This window comes from Manacus candei, unplaced genomic scaffold (genome assembly GCF_025592945.1).
Source record: "Manacus candei isolate 608988 ecotype Guabito, Panama unplaced genomic scaffold, ASM2559294v1 h1tg000041l, whole genome shotgun sequence".
Classification (NCBI taxonomy): domain Eukaryota; kingdom Metazoa; phylum Chordata; class Aves; order Passeriformes; family Pipridae; genus Manacus; species Manacus candei.
Window position 1 is genome coordinate 6,394,885 of NW_026138089.1, and position 14,470 is coordinate 6,409,354.

Consider the following 14,470-nt stretch of genomic DNA (forward strand, 5'->3'; position numbering starts at 1 on the left):
TGATCCAAAAATATAGTGCATCAAATACAGAAAGCTCATTTTAATTTTTACCAAATCACTAACACTTCTCCCTTAGATGTAATTATTTCTCTAAAATCATGATATTTAGGAAAAAAAGTGTAATGGCCACAGTAATGGTTTGCTCTTTGAGTAGTCTGCCTTCAAAAAGGAAACACAACCAACTCTTATAAACCCACCGCTAGAGAGAAAAAAGAATTTATTTACTTAACACTTCTCACCTCCCAGCCTGGTCCCCCTACCTAACATGCACTGTGTTTGGTAAAAATTACCTGAAATAAAGGCGTTCAGGTCGGGCTGCAGGGACCTGAACTGGTTAATGTAGTAATCCCGCTGCTCCTCCGTTATCCTCCAAGGGTCATCGGAGTAGTGGGTGCTGCTATCCTGCTGCTCCCGCTCCACTGAAAGAGACTGAAGGGAGGGATACTGGCACCAGCCACAGGCAGGGGACCAGAAGGGCACTGGGAACCTCAAGAATTCACACTCTTCTATTTTTTATTTTTAGAAGACAAGAAGCAGAAATGGCCACACTAATTACCATCCCACTACTTATTTGTTAAAACTGAGGCTAGTATTCTATATTTAAGCCTGGATGATAACACTCCTTAAGAGTGAGGGCAAGAATGAACAACAACCAGGCTCCAATCAGCTCTGAAACCCTTTCTCTGATATATCTATTTCCTAAGAATCAAATGCAAAACACCAGTTCTGAAATACATCAAAAGATCCCCGAAACAAGAATCACCATAAAGCTGTAAAGTAATTTTCATTTCAAAGTGCTACACAAATACACCCAATTTCAACTCAAGTTAGCATAAATTATATGACACTACCTGTAGATCTTTTCCGGAGGCTGAGATGACATTTTATTGTGAGTGTGAAGTGCTAAGCACTGAGGAAAAAGCAGAGTCTCTGAGTTTCACTTATTTAGGAAAAGCTCTAGTTTAGGAGAGCTTTGTCCTTCCTTAGGGCAAACTACCTGCTTGCATAATAAATGCACAGCAGGCACACTGAAACACAGAAAGATCTGCTTTTGCAACCAGCAGGAAAACATAAGACCTATCTCACAAAAGCAAACAAATGCCCAGAAATTAATCTAATCTGTTTGAGATGCAATTTAACAACTGTGGTAAGAAACCAAAATATGAAGAATGTTAAGCCATAATTCTGTGCAACTGTTATTCTAAATCAAGCAGGAATCTCTGTGAAACCTCATGTATCTTAAATGAAAATGTTTTATTATGACTTACTTTTAGCAATTTAATTGATTATTTATTTTAATTTCTTCATCCCATCAGCTCTTTTTTTCCTCATATACTAAAAAAGCATACTTCAGTCTCTACTCTAAAAACACCATGGAGAACACTTTCCATTTTCAAAGTGAGAATTCTTCTGGTTTTGTCATTTTTTTAAATTTCTCTATTGTCTTATTAGTAGTACTACTAAGGAAAAATGTGCAATTCATTACCCGTTTAGGAGTTGAACAGGTGAGTGAAGATTTGGCTCCATAATTCCCTGATGATGGTCCATCTTGCTGGTGAGTAGAGTGCCTGACTTCATAAGGAGCTACAGTCATTTAAAATAAGTATATAAATGAAAGGATAATCAAAAAAATTCTACTAGGCTAAAAGAAATAATTAAATACCTCAAGGTCAAGAATGCAGCTTGTGAACACAGTATCAGAGCATCAAAGTCCATTTTGTCAAGTATCTACCCAGCAAACCTAATATCACAGTATCAAAGCCCATTTTGTCTTCTGCAACAAAATTCCAGCCACATATTTGTCTTTCATGTTGCATCATTTTTCTCCATACATGACTGAGACGCTGTCAGTTATATACTATTGGGTAACAGAAATTGCTGTTCATCATGTTGAAATACATATTTATATAGCCTGTTTTTGCATTTATACTTTTTATATACTTGTAGCCATATAAAGCACAAGAATGCACTACAAATAAGAACAAATCATTCAATTGAGCTGCCAAAAAAATATGCTTTGACAATGCTATCAAATAGCAAATCACTATTTTTCCACATACGCTTCCTCTCCCTTCCCTAATTTCTGTTGAAAATCAAAATGCATGACTCATCACTTCACCTATTTGGAGTAAAGTTAGTGAACAAAAGTAACAATTACTTCTTTTCTTAAAATAAGTTGTTTAAGCTCCACCGCAGCAAATATGGTAAGTGGTGACACAACAGCACGTTTAGGAACAATGTTTTAAAAATAGGGCAAGTATGCAAACAAAAAGACATCTCACTTGCAAACCCTTGCAGACCTGAGAACTTCTGCTGCCACCCTATTTAAAATTTACCACAAAGATAGTCAGAACCTTAAAGACTCATGATGAAAAAGGAGACCAAAAAATCTTGAAAATTTTGAGCTCAGGCAGACCTTAAAAATTACACCGTAACTCCCTTGTTTTCCTAAGTGGTCTTATCCTGTATTGGTATCTATTTTTATTCCTGTACAAGTAACTACTAATTTCAGAACAAAAAAAAAAAAAAGGAAGGAAAGTTGGAAACATACAGACATTCTTGGAGAGGAGATTTAAGCACAAGGCCACACTGCTGTGTGTTTGCTAGCATGAAGTACTTCCAAAACTATCAAGAAAAACATATATAGTCATGGTTGCAGTGCAAAGGGCTGCCCTTCAGACATGTCCAATTTTAGGGTCAGACTTCCAGTACAGCCCAGCCCAGCCTTGTGGCACAGCACTTCTCATGCATATGCTATGCAGAAACTTCCAGTCCTCCCCTTCGGAGTGCTCTTCAGGAAACTGGAAGGGTCTTAATGTTAAAGGCCAGGAAGAGCCAGTAGTTCTTGCACTAAACTGTCACTTGGGACAGCAAGGTTGAATAGCTCTGTTTTTCCACTGATGTATAATATAAACAAGGACAAAAGCTGAAGGACTAGCATGCTCCACTCTTCACTGACTGCAAACACACTAACCTAAAGCAGGAGGGATGAGGGAGGGTCAGTATTCACCAATGCCTACTTCCCCCACCAACTTGGTTACCATATGTTGCAATTAGGAGTTCACAGATGCCTACTATTAATAGGAGCTTCTAAAGACATAGTTAAAATGGCTTCTGCCCCATTACCCTCTTATTAGAATGTTTTGCCACCCCCTCTGATGGCAGCAAAATGAAGGACTGCGCAACTACGCAGTGCCTTTTGTCTGTATTGCCTAAGTTGCACTGATTTTATATTCATGTCCTATTATTATTTCTGTTACAAAACCAGAGCCATTATTATCCTTTCCTGCAAAGGAAGGTTCACTTTCAATCTGAAAATTAACATGTGGTTATTGAAATGAGGTTTTCTTTCCCTCTAATGAAACCAAAAGCATCATGCACTCTGACAATAATTTCAAGCTCTCTGCCAGTGGGATAGACTGCACATAGTCTTGTCAGAGATTAGGTAGTTGCATTTGTGAGAAGTCACACATATCTAATTTAATAGAAAGGAAATAGGAAGACAGCATTGAACAGTCAAAATAAGTAGATCAAATCATTTTCCAAAACACAAGTCTAATTAAATTTTAAAATCATTAGGCTGATTGTCAGTTGCATTTGGAATATAGCTACTTCTGATAAAGAAAAAAAAAGGCAAAAAGAATTGCATACAGTGTGCATTGCAGTTTTTATCCTACCTCCATGCTGCTGCTCCAGCCCACTTCTTGCTTTACCATATCCATAACTTAGGGGTATTCTCTGGTAAGTAGATGGAGAAGCAGGAGGTGAGCAGATTGGAGACATTGGAGGAGACTTGGGTTCCTATTTCAAAAACACACCAACACAAAATGAGATGCAAGAAACAAAATCCTGCTGCACAGCAATCCAAAGGCGTACAATATGATGGACAAAGACGAGGCAAATGCTGTGGCATTCTCAGGCCCTTTATTTCCAAGAAAAGGTATCATAAAATAGGAAAGACAGACTTTGGTACTGAGTCTTCTGGGAGTAAAGCATGGCAGTGCTACAGCAAAGCTTTACAATGACCAGCTCAAGATATTTTAATTCTAAAGATGCCTGAAGAAGCACATGTTGAAGGCTCAGTGTGAGTGGGCATCTTTGAATTTATGTATTTAGTTAGTGTGAGTGCCTTCGTTGTGCAGATCATTTTTCATATAAAAAATATACCAAAAATTAAAAATAAATCTCTGAATAGGTATTTTAAACACCCTGTGGATCAGTAGGTATCACTAGGTAAACTATCCTAAAGCTTTCTCTTTCCTTTGACTTACTGAGATTGCTTGAGAAGAAAATGTAATCCTGAAAGAGTTTACTGAATAAAGAGGAAAATAAAACACAATACAGACAATACAGATGGAGCCAGGGGTTTGAGGGCAGCGTTCTGCTTCAGTGTCAGTACACACGGATAGATAGGCACACATGTTCTTCTTCCTCATCCTGTTATTCCACCTGTGTATCTTGTCATCAGCTCACTCCTGCTGGCTGACCTCAGGGAACACTGTTACTGACGCCAACGCACTGTGTGGTAAATGTGTGTGCACGTTTCGGGAAGATAAAGTGCTCCTACCAGACACTTACAACATGACCTGATACGGTACCAGAGGAGAAAGTGTTGGGCCTGGGGAAAATTATGCAAATCAATATTTATGAAAATTATGCAGCACTGTGAAGGTGGTAGTACCTGAACAAGCGCTCTCAACTCTGCTAAGTACAGGCAATACAAACCTCTCTTGGACAGCTTTATGAAACTGCCAACTTAGAACAAGAGATGCTGGGAAATGTTTCACTGAGGACAAAAGAAAAGCAGATTTCTTCTGGACTACTCCTTGGGGACATTAGAATGAAAGAAAACCTGGGGGCCTTATCCCACCCCAAAATAGTGGCTCATGATTTAACATCTCTTCTCCAACTGAGTATTTCTATAGTGACTAAGGACTGTACTGGCCATGGAATATCACTCACTTTCCTGTTCTGTTTCACAGACAGACTTCTATTTGCTGCTCCTCCCTGGTCCTCTGCAAGAAACAGCGCTGGATTAAGTAGGAGAACAACATTGAAAGAATTTACACAGAATATTTACAGGGTTGACAGGTTCATACAAGTTCATACAGAGAATTTTCTTCAGGGAAGTAAATGGGATGCATCAAAACCAGAATACAGACACGATGGTGATCATTTGCACATAAGGAGTTCATTTAATTTCTCATTCAAAAACTGGTGAAAAACAACGTGAGTGTAACCATTTACAGGACTTGACCCAAAAGGAGGATGCATAATGATATATCGGCCTGAAGAAGACAAGCCTGTTACCTGTTTGTCCCCTTCATCTGCTCTTTTGTAGGAATTTTTTTCCAAAGTTGCATGTGGAACCTGAAATTTAACTCCATGGAGTTCTGATGGAGTCCCATAACGTACTTCAGTGTCATTTTTCAGCGCCATAAATCGTGGCAGAGGCAATTCTTTATTAAAAGAGAGAAAAATTCAATTGAGAGTACAGAACATGAGAACCACTTTAAGCAGTATCGTCTTGCAAAACCAATGAAAAGTTTTTCTGTAAAAGACTACTGTTTATATTTTGTAACATTTCTAAGTTTGGAACTCCTTTGATTATTTTATGTCTTAATAAAAATGTGAATGTTACACAAAGCTACATTCTTAATGTACAGCTTAATATATAATCTCTTTATGCAAAGAGAAAGAAGTAAGCCTTGTGCACATTATTAAAGCAAGCAGCAAACTCATTTCCTGCCTTCAAAACCTTGCCTGTAATGAAAAGAATAGTTTCCCACAGAAACTGTGGGACTGATGAATTAATCAGTCAGGATCACAGAATCCTCAACACTGCCATCATGAAAGGAACAAATTAAAAATGGTAGGGTTCAGAGATCACACCAAGGCCTAGTGAGACGACTGTGTCAAAAGGTCCCATGTTGTGTCTGCTGTGTAGAGTAGGAGAGTGACACTTTGTCACTCTTTAAGACAATTCCTAATTATTTTGAAGAAACACCATTTATTTTTGTGCACAGTTACCCTGAAAGATCAATACAATTAAAATTAACGGAAAGCTCAAAACCAAGCAAAGCCATTCATCACCTCTGTAATCATTTATACCTACAGTTACTACCAGGAAGAGAAAGAAATCAGTTGGAGTTTAGTACATGTTACTCACCCCACTCTAAAGGCACTCATATATTTTTAGAGAAAATGTAATTAGCACTGGAAGCATTTTTACTGAAATTGTACTGAAACAGTAAGTAAGCAGGATAACAATACAAGGACTGCAAGTATCCCTTTTCACTCAAATTTCTGGATTATTTGCAGACGCTGGACTTGTAAAACATAGACAGTAAACCTCAGTTCAGGTTTCTAATTTAGTTGGGGGGCTTGGTTTTGTTTTTTGCCTTTTTTTCTTAAATTAACATCCTTAAAAAGGACAGTAATGAAATACGAGAGCGCACAAGATGCCTGTAAGGAAAACTGACAGACAAATCCTGTCTGCTTCTCTTCACCCTTGGTTTAAACTCCTCTTCCAGCAAGGCTCTGAACTGAACTGCACCAGCTGCATCTGATCCTCTCCACTTGGTCGGGAACTCTGCGCTGCAGGAGCTCAGCTCACACAGGTCTGCATGTGCTTGCCATTCTGCCTTTCCCTCCTTGGGATGCGGCAGACCTGGGAACCCCCTCCCTGTGCCTTGTAATGAACGTGAGTTTTACATTTTGTTGCCCTTACCAGGGACAGCAGAGCAGAAACTGCTGGGAGCAGTGACCTGATTGCAAGGTTGTGGGTAGGTCCTGCCTTTCCAACCATCTCTCTAATCTTGAACCAGTTGCATCCCCCTTTCAGCGGGATGGTGGTACACTCTGCAGTCCAGAGCACAGCCTCAGTGCACAGTTTGAATGTCCACTTGAGATATGGGAGCTGAGGGTTCCAACCTGTTCAAACTCAGGCAAATAGCCACATGCTTTGACACCTGAGCCCTGCTGAGGCAGAGCATGCATCACCAGGGCAAGAACATGAAGTTCCTTCCATTTAGTTGCTATCAAGGTTCTGCAGCTAAAAGGATCCTGCTTTGTCTCTTCATCACTTCAGTTTGATAAGCCTCTTTCAAAAAAAGTCTTCTCCATCAAAAATGGTACATTTAATATTATTGCCAATTCATTGGGAAGAAAAAAGATGTTTTAAAATACACTTAATACACATTTTCAAACCTACTCATACAAAGAAACATGATTTTGTCACCATTACCCATTTATTTCTGCAAGATTATTTGCTAAAACAGGTGAGTGTTACAAGCTGCCCTGCACAGAGGGACCCCTTGACCTGCCCGTATCCCCCACAACATGCCTCCACTCAAAGCAGCTATCTGCTCTCACTCTGGACAGCTGTCAAGATCAGAAGCTGAAGGTGAGAGAGAAATGCATCACTGTTATCAGCTGTCATTTGTGCAACTCCTTTGTAATGCCTTTTCCAGAGGGGGATGCTGTTTCACCTCTGCCGTACATGTAAATTCACTGCAATTTTCTACCAGTCACTTAGAGCATGTAACATTACCTTCTGCTCTTTCTCTGTTCCTTAAAATTGTTCATAGACACGTAATAAAAAGTTAACCACCATGGAGAGCTGACAAGCATTAAAGAAAGTGAGAAACAACTGCACAGTGCTGCAAGCAAAATTTGCTACTTACCATTCTTAATGCTCTCAATCCGTACTGGGAACCCTGACTGTGCTGCTGCAATTAACTTCAAAGCAATATAAAATTGAGCAGGACCAAAATAACCCACACGCTTAGCTCCACAAACTTCTGTGATCTAAAAGAGAAGAGACACATTGTTGGTCAAATGCATTTCACACTTCCAGGGAATGTCAACACCTCTACATAAACAAGAGGAAAAAGTCTTTAAAAAGACAAAATGCTTGTTGTATTTGAAGTTTTCTTTGTTTCGACTCAGGACATTGGTATACCAGGGACAGGACAGTAGTTGTTATGCTTTTCAGGAGCACTGCTGGGTAATGCTGCTATCCTAAAACAAGCTATGGAGTCTTATACTATGTAAGATTCTAACAGCAGGTGAAATGATATCTTCTTAAGTAGCCTCTCCAGCAAAACATTTCCACTGCAGAAGCTACGGTATCTTTAGAAAATTGTGCTTAATATTAGCCCTTACAACAACAATTTAGACAATTACTGTAACTGGAACATAAGCACAACATAACAAAATACCCCAGCAAACCACTCCAACAAACACTTCTTTGTGCTAAAAATTAACATGGTCTGAAGTTTAACTTCTATGTATACTTCACTATTTGCTTCACTCAGCCACCTCTATGAGCAAGCAGTTCTATGTTCACAACACTCAGACAACAGCTAAACAAACAACCGCTATCAGCAGGTTTAAAGCACAGGCACCAGTTCTCCCATGCCTGGAGCTCGAGAGATGTTCACAAACAAATCTCAGACGGGCACTGAGGTTAGAACAAAATGCCATTTGCCCCAGACATAAAGGGAAGGCTCAAATTGTTTTCTTCAATATACACTTTGATTAGCAATGTCTCCTGGCTGGCAAAGTGCAGCCTGCGTGCAGGACAGTAGAACTGTCATGGTTCTCCATGGACAAGTGCTGCTCTCTCAGAAACGCTCCCAAGCTACAACAGCATGACAGAAAGTAGCCCCACACTGTATATAAGCAAATAGCACAAATGAATAGTCTATTTTTTCTGATTTATTTTTATATGTGTGTGTATATATATATACACACACACACAGACATTGGTAAAAGTCAGATGAAACAATTACTGAAAAAAACCAAATGTTTTGGAATAGTAATGCTTACTAATCAAAGAAAACTGTCTTCAAGCAAACTCTTTCTTCCCTGGATGTGGTCTCTGCTTTAACTGAATGAGCTCTGGCTACCTTCTCTTCCTGCAAGTTTCAGACTTGATCACAAGATGCATCAAGCAGTTTTTTCTCTTACTGTTAGATGAAAAGGGAGATTGAGTCTCCTGTATAAGGTCAGATCCAATTAAACCAGCAGCATTTGCCATTCTCCTTCCTCTACTTATTTTCTTTCTTTAGTCACTCTGGCCTTTTTTTATCCCACTCTTCCCTTTATCACTGGTCTTGCTTCTTTTATTTTCTGGTGGGAATGCAAGGTACCTGGGATGCACCCTAAATGGATGGTGCTGAAACGTAATTAAAAATGGAGCGTGCCCAAGAGGAAAAGGTGGAGTGGAATTTCTTGGAAGAGAGCTGCACTCCACTCAGGGCACGGAAAGGAGCCCAGCACGTTGCATCACCTCAGTGGATAGCATGGAAAGCACCATAGAGACCCCAGCATTGCAGAGTGCTCCCCACCAGCATAGGGAGTAGCATTGTCCACTGTAGGGTTGGTCCTGCTGCATCAGCGAGTCCCCCAGCAGATGTTCACAGACCCTACCAGGGTCCCATGGCAGGAACTCACACCACAGGTGGATGCCCATGGTGCTGTGGGAGCAGCACCTGGTTGCCTGCCTAGAGCATGGGTGTGCTGTCACAACAGCACCTTCATAGCACCTTCCCTGGTTTGGGAGGTCTGGGCAGAGCACCAGTACCCTTTCTGAGCTCCAAAGCAGATTTCTTTCCCTCGTCCCTGAAAGCTTCCAATTCACTCAGTCCTGCTGCCCACACCACCTACTGCTGCACAGTTCCTTCCCGACCAGCAGCCCTGGATCTGCCTGATGCAGTGGTGTGGAGCACAGATGACTGGACTTGACCCTGGACACGGAATATGCACAGCAGCTACAGCTGACACTGCCCCTCGTGGGTACAACAGCCCAGGTTCAACAGATTCCAGCAGTTCTGGGGACAACGCTGCTGTGGCAGCTATGGGGGAAGCCACTGGCTTATTCAACAACCTGGGGCAAAGCAGATGGACAAGGGACACAACTAAGTTGAAATTCAACCCGGATACACAGCTCTGGTCTGTTATGGGAGGCATTTGTTAAACAAAGGCCAGTGCTGAATAAGGTAGTTGGCAAAAGCTGGGGAGGACCTGGCACTCAGGTCCTCCTGTCGAGGGTGTGGTTGCTCCCCTCCTGCACGACAGTGCCTGGGATGGCACCTTCTGTGGTGCAGAAATGGCACACAAAATCCATGGGTGTACCGGTGTGTACCCCATAGGGATTTTTCTCCTCTCGGGCTCTTTTCCTGCCATGGCTACGCTTCCTGCTGTGCCTACGCTTGCTGACACGGAGCAACAGCATTACCGTGATCTGTGCTTCCTCTTGCTGGCTGCTGGAAAAAAGCAATACTGAGTAACTGGGATTTTCAGATAGGGATTTGAGATGCTACTATCTTCCTAAAGAGAGTTAATTTTCCATGTTTATTTATTATATATTTTCCATGTATCAGATACGAAGAGTTAATTTTCCTTGTACTTTCTACGCTTTGAAATATTAAGGTTGTTGAATGCTGTAAATGCTCTGTTTGCTCCTCATATGGAAATACAAACATTTTATTCTGAATAAGAACATTAAAAATTTTTACCAAGGGCATAACACCCCTCAAAAATACAGTGTTGTTTCTCAAGCACGCTTATAGCCAACCAGTCTGAAACTGCCTCTCCATAATTTTGCTTTTTGATGATAACAACAGGAATTAATTTTGTAGATATAAGCGTCTCTGTTATTCGTGCAGCCAGATTCTGAGCTCTTTGCTAAGGGTCCAGAGCAAAAAAAGGAAGCTGACAGAGTAGTTAAATTTATTACACAATTAATTGTAGGTATTTATATAGATTAACTGCAGGTATAGGCATTTACTCTCATCAGGTTCCCTGTACAGTTAAAAGAGAGGGTCTTGGGTTCCTTCCAGACAGCATTTTATACTATCTGGAGCAGGACCTTGCTTAGAGCTGCAAAGAGGACCAGGCCTTCTCTCCAGCAACCAAAGAGGCTGGTGGCAGATTAGATTTATCTAAAAGTAATTCTTCAGAACATGCTGCCTGCTCAAATTTCCACAGCAGCTTAAACTGAACACTGCACTATTTTTTTGTTTCCTAGTTTTACCTTTCATAGGGTCAGTGCTCATAGCTTTTTGATGGGCAGATTACATTTAGTGATATGCAATTCTTAAATTAGGCTAGTTTGTGCAACATACTAATAGGAATCTCCACGATCCATCCAAATTAAAGGCATTGCATATGAATGTGATACAGAAATTTTTAATTTAAATCCTTTCCTGTTATCAGTTTGGATTGCATACTTTTCAGCAAGCTAGCAAGGAAAGAACCGGTATTTTCTGCTCATGCACTGCTAAACAGACACACATATAAATCAAAACAATTTGCACCTTGATACTTCAAGGGATTTTGATACAGAATTACTGATGGTCAATATACATTGTAATTTTTCCTTTAAGTCTTCAGTGGAAAATTGCCATCCTCTAGTTACAGTCAAATATTGAAGGAAGTATTTGGAAACTGAAGAAAAGTATTGGAAATAATTTTTCATGGTGGCAGGTTACAGATGTTGCTTGCCAAATCTAACCTCAGGATAATAAACAGAATTGATCCAAAATCAAAGAATCACAGAATGACTAGGGTTGGAAGTGACCTCTGGAGATCATCTAGTCTCATATCCTTGCTACAGCTTCACCTAGAGCAGGTTTCACAGGATTGTGCCCAGGTGGGTTTCAAATATCTCCAGAGAAGGACATGTTCCAATTCTCTGTCATCCTCACAGTAAAGAAGCTTTTCCTGATATTCCAATAGAACTCTGTTTCAGTTTGTGCCTGTTGTCCTGTTACTGGGCACCATTGAGAAGCCTTGGTCCATCCTCTTAACACCCACCCTTCAGATACTTACATACATGGATAAAGTCCCCTCTCCATCTTCTCCAAGTTAAACAGGCCCAGCTCACTCAACCTTTCCTCCTAATAGATGCTCCAGTTTCCTAGTCATCTTTGGAGAAGTGATGCTTGAACATTAACCACTTGGACCCACCGCCTACTTTCCAGAGCTCCAACTCATGGGATTCCTCCAAGTAGGTCCTTGAAGAGGCCAACGTTTGTTCTCCTGAAATCCAGGGCTGGGATCCTACTTATTGTCCTGCTTCTTCCACGCAGGATCCTGAACTCCAACATCACACGGTCACTACAACCAAGGCTGTCCCCAGCCTTCACATCCCAAACCAGTCCTTCTTTGTTTATTAGTACGAGGGCCAGCAGCACACCTCTCCTCCACCATCTGTATCAAAAAGTTATCACCAGTGCTCTGCAGGAATCTCCTTGCCTGCGTGTGCCCAACTGTGTTGTCTTCCCAGCAGATGTCAGGGTGGTTGAAGAAGGTGGTAGATAAGAGCCAAGGCTTGTGATTGTGAGGCTACTGTAAGCAGCCTTGACTTCCTTTTCCTGATCAGGTGGTCTGCCATAAACACCCATCCACAACAGTGTCACCCATGTTAGCCTGCCCCTCAGTTCTGACCCATACAGTCTCAACTTGTTCTTCATCCATAGCTCTGGACAGAGTTCAGTATATTCCAGTTGTTCTCTCACATTAAAACCAACTCCACCACTTCATTTTGCTGGCCTGTCTTTCCTATAAAATACACAGCCAACCATGACAGTATTCCAGTTGTGGAAAATTGATCTGTTCAACAGTTTGAGAGGCAAGAACACTGTTGCTGAGTGGACTGAGTTTACACTTACTGTAAGATGTAACTGCTTATATGAAACAATTTCACAGGTCATATACCAATTAAGGGAAAAGGTTCATTTCACACAACATGTGAAAAAAACATTTCTCAGAGAAGGATGAAAAACCATAGTGTCTAATCTTACGTTTGTTCTCAGTCAGTCCTGGAACAGCAACTCTCATTTCAATGGGATTTCAGCAGGTAGCCTTAACGCACAGGTTCTGTACATGAATCACGCCACCTTCCCTATCAAGCATCCATAAGGAGAGAAAGAGCAAGATCTACATGCCTGTCCACCTTCTGACAAGTCAGAAGTTTTTCTATCATTGTAAAAAAAAAAAACCAACAGATTTCCAATTCATAAACCACAGAAGGATAGCTGTTTCAAACTACTGTTCTCCATGTAAACTTGTAATAGAAAAGCTTTACATCTTCAGGTACTGGAATACAAACCAGTTTTTTGTAATTTTATCCACTCACTCTGGCTGACAGTAAGTGTTATTTTTATAATTCCTCCTTGAAGACATCCCACATGAAGCGGCTTTTCCCAGCACAAACTGAAATTGTTCCAGCTCTCTCCAGTTCTCTCCAAACAAGTTTCCACTGCATTCTCCAAGAGCACTGACCTTGCAAACATGCTGGGCAGGTCTAATTCAGATTGCAAGAGCTAAACTTAGGGAATGGAGTATAAGCCTAGAACTGAAGTCTGTTTTCCGTAAGTAGAAAAAGGAGTAAAATCAGAAATAATGATACCTATGGACAGGCTGAGATGGTCATCCTGCAGCCTCGAGGGAAAGGTTTTTAGCTGTGAGGCGAAGGTACACCTGGGATTTTTGCTTTTCCATTTAGCCATTAACACTGCTGTGGTATCCTCTGTATGAAGCTGGCACACAGTTTTTGTCTGTTCTCTGCCACCGTATTGCTACCTGCCACATGGATGGTCACTGTCATTTGTGGGCAAACCTAGCTCAGAGGTGCTCCTATCTCAATGTGGGTTGTGAGGCCCTGTGAGAACACACGTAAACCGAATCATGTAAACTGAGCACAAGTCAATTCATTTGAAAGGAAAAAGAAAACGCGCGTCACTGGCTCCTTTAAAGGAAATTTTCTCACTGCATTTTCCATCTCACCCTAGCCCCAGAAAGCGCAGTTTGTTCACTCGTCCTTGCTCAACCTATAATGAGGTAGAAATATTTTCCAGTTCATCAACTGCCTCTGACTTACAGGAACATGTTGAAAACCTTCTGCCGTTGGCCCATGCACGCCTCACCCAGCGCTCTGCGGAGGACAGCCAGCTGTGACGCCACCACTCAGACCTCAACCACAGAGTGACCTCAGGTTCCCTTCTGGGTCAACCACCAGCTTATAACATTGTTTCAGAGACAAATATTTGCAGCAGTGGCTTATCAACAGCTTATCTCAAAATTGTGTCATGCATCTGACCCACTTCACCCTTTTTTTTTTTTATTTGCGTTTACAGACTCTTTGATCTGCTTGTTACGGACAAGTTTTGCTACATTCTTAAACAGGTATTTCTCTCTGAACAGATCATTGTTCAGACATTTGTAAAACTATTTGGAGCCCAGGGCTATATATCTATTTCTTTATTATTTTAAGCAAAGTACGAAACAACACAGCCTGAATCCAGGAGGATTATTGCCTGGGAAGGCAAAAGGTAAAGGAATATATTGGAGCTGTTACATACCCAGCTGTACATAGGAAGAGACTCTGCTATGGATTACACTCCTTACCTCTCCTTCATATAAGTGCTATTTGTGTAACTATTTATTTTACTCTGTCATC

At 41.0% G+C, this 14,470-nt stretch overlaps 1 protein-coding gene across 3 annotated transcripts in view; it reads right to left on the bottom strand.

Annotated features, from left to right (window-relative positions):
• Positions 1–14,470, bottom strand: part of REPS2 (RALBP1 associated Eps domain containing 2) — a 96,155-nt gene that overhangs the window by 53,879 nt on the left and 27,806 nt on the right. The window contains exons 1-6 of one of the 3 annotated variants that reach the window (XM_051795031.1): positions 9,673–10,478; positions 7,686–7,809; positions 5,311–5,459; positions 3,678–3,801; positions 1,487–1,584; positions 291–429 (exon numbers count right to left, since the gene is read on the bottom strand). In XM_051795031.1, the coding sequence (XP_051650991.1) occupies positions 291–429; positions 1,487–1,584; positions 3,678–3,801; positions 5,311–5,459; positions 7,686–7,809; positions 9,673–9,975 (937 nt within the window). In that variant the 5' untranslated portion in view covers positions 9,976–10,478. Of the gene's footprint in view, positions 1–290; positions 430–1,486; positions 1,585–3,677; positions 3,802–5,310; positions 5,460–7,685; positions 7,810–9,672; positions 10,479–14,470 lie in introns of those variants that run through there. The other 2 variants (XM_051795030.1, XM_051795032.1) reach the window with 2 other exon arrangements.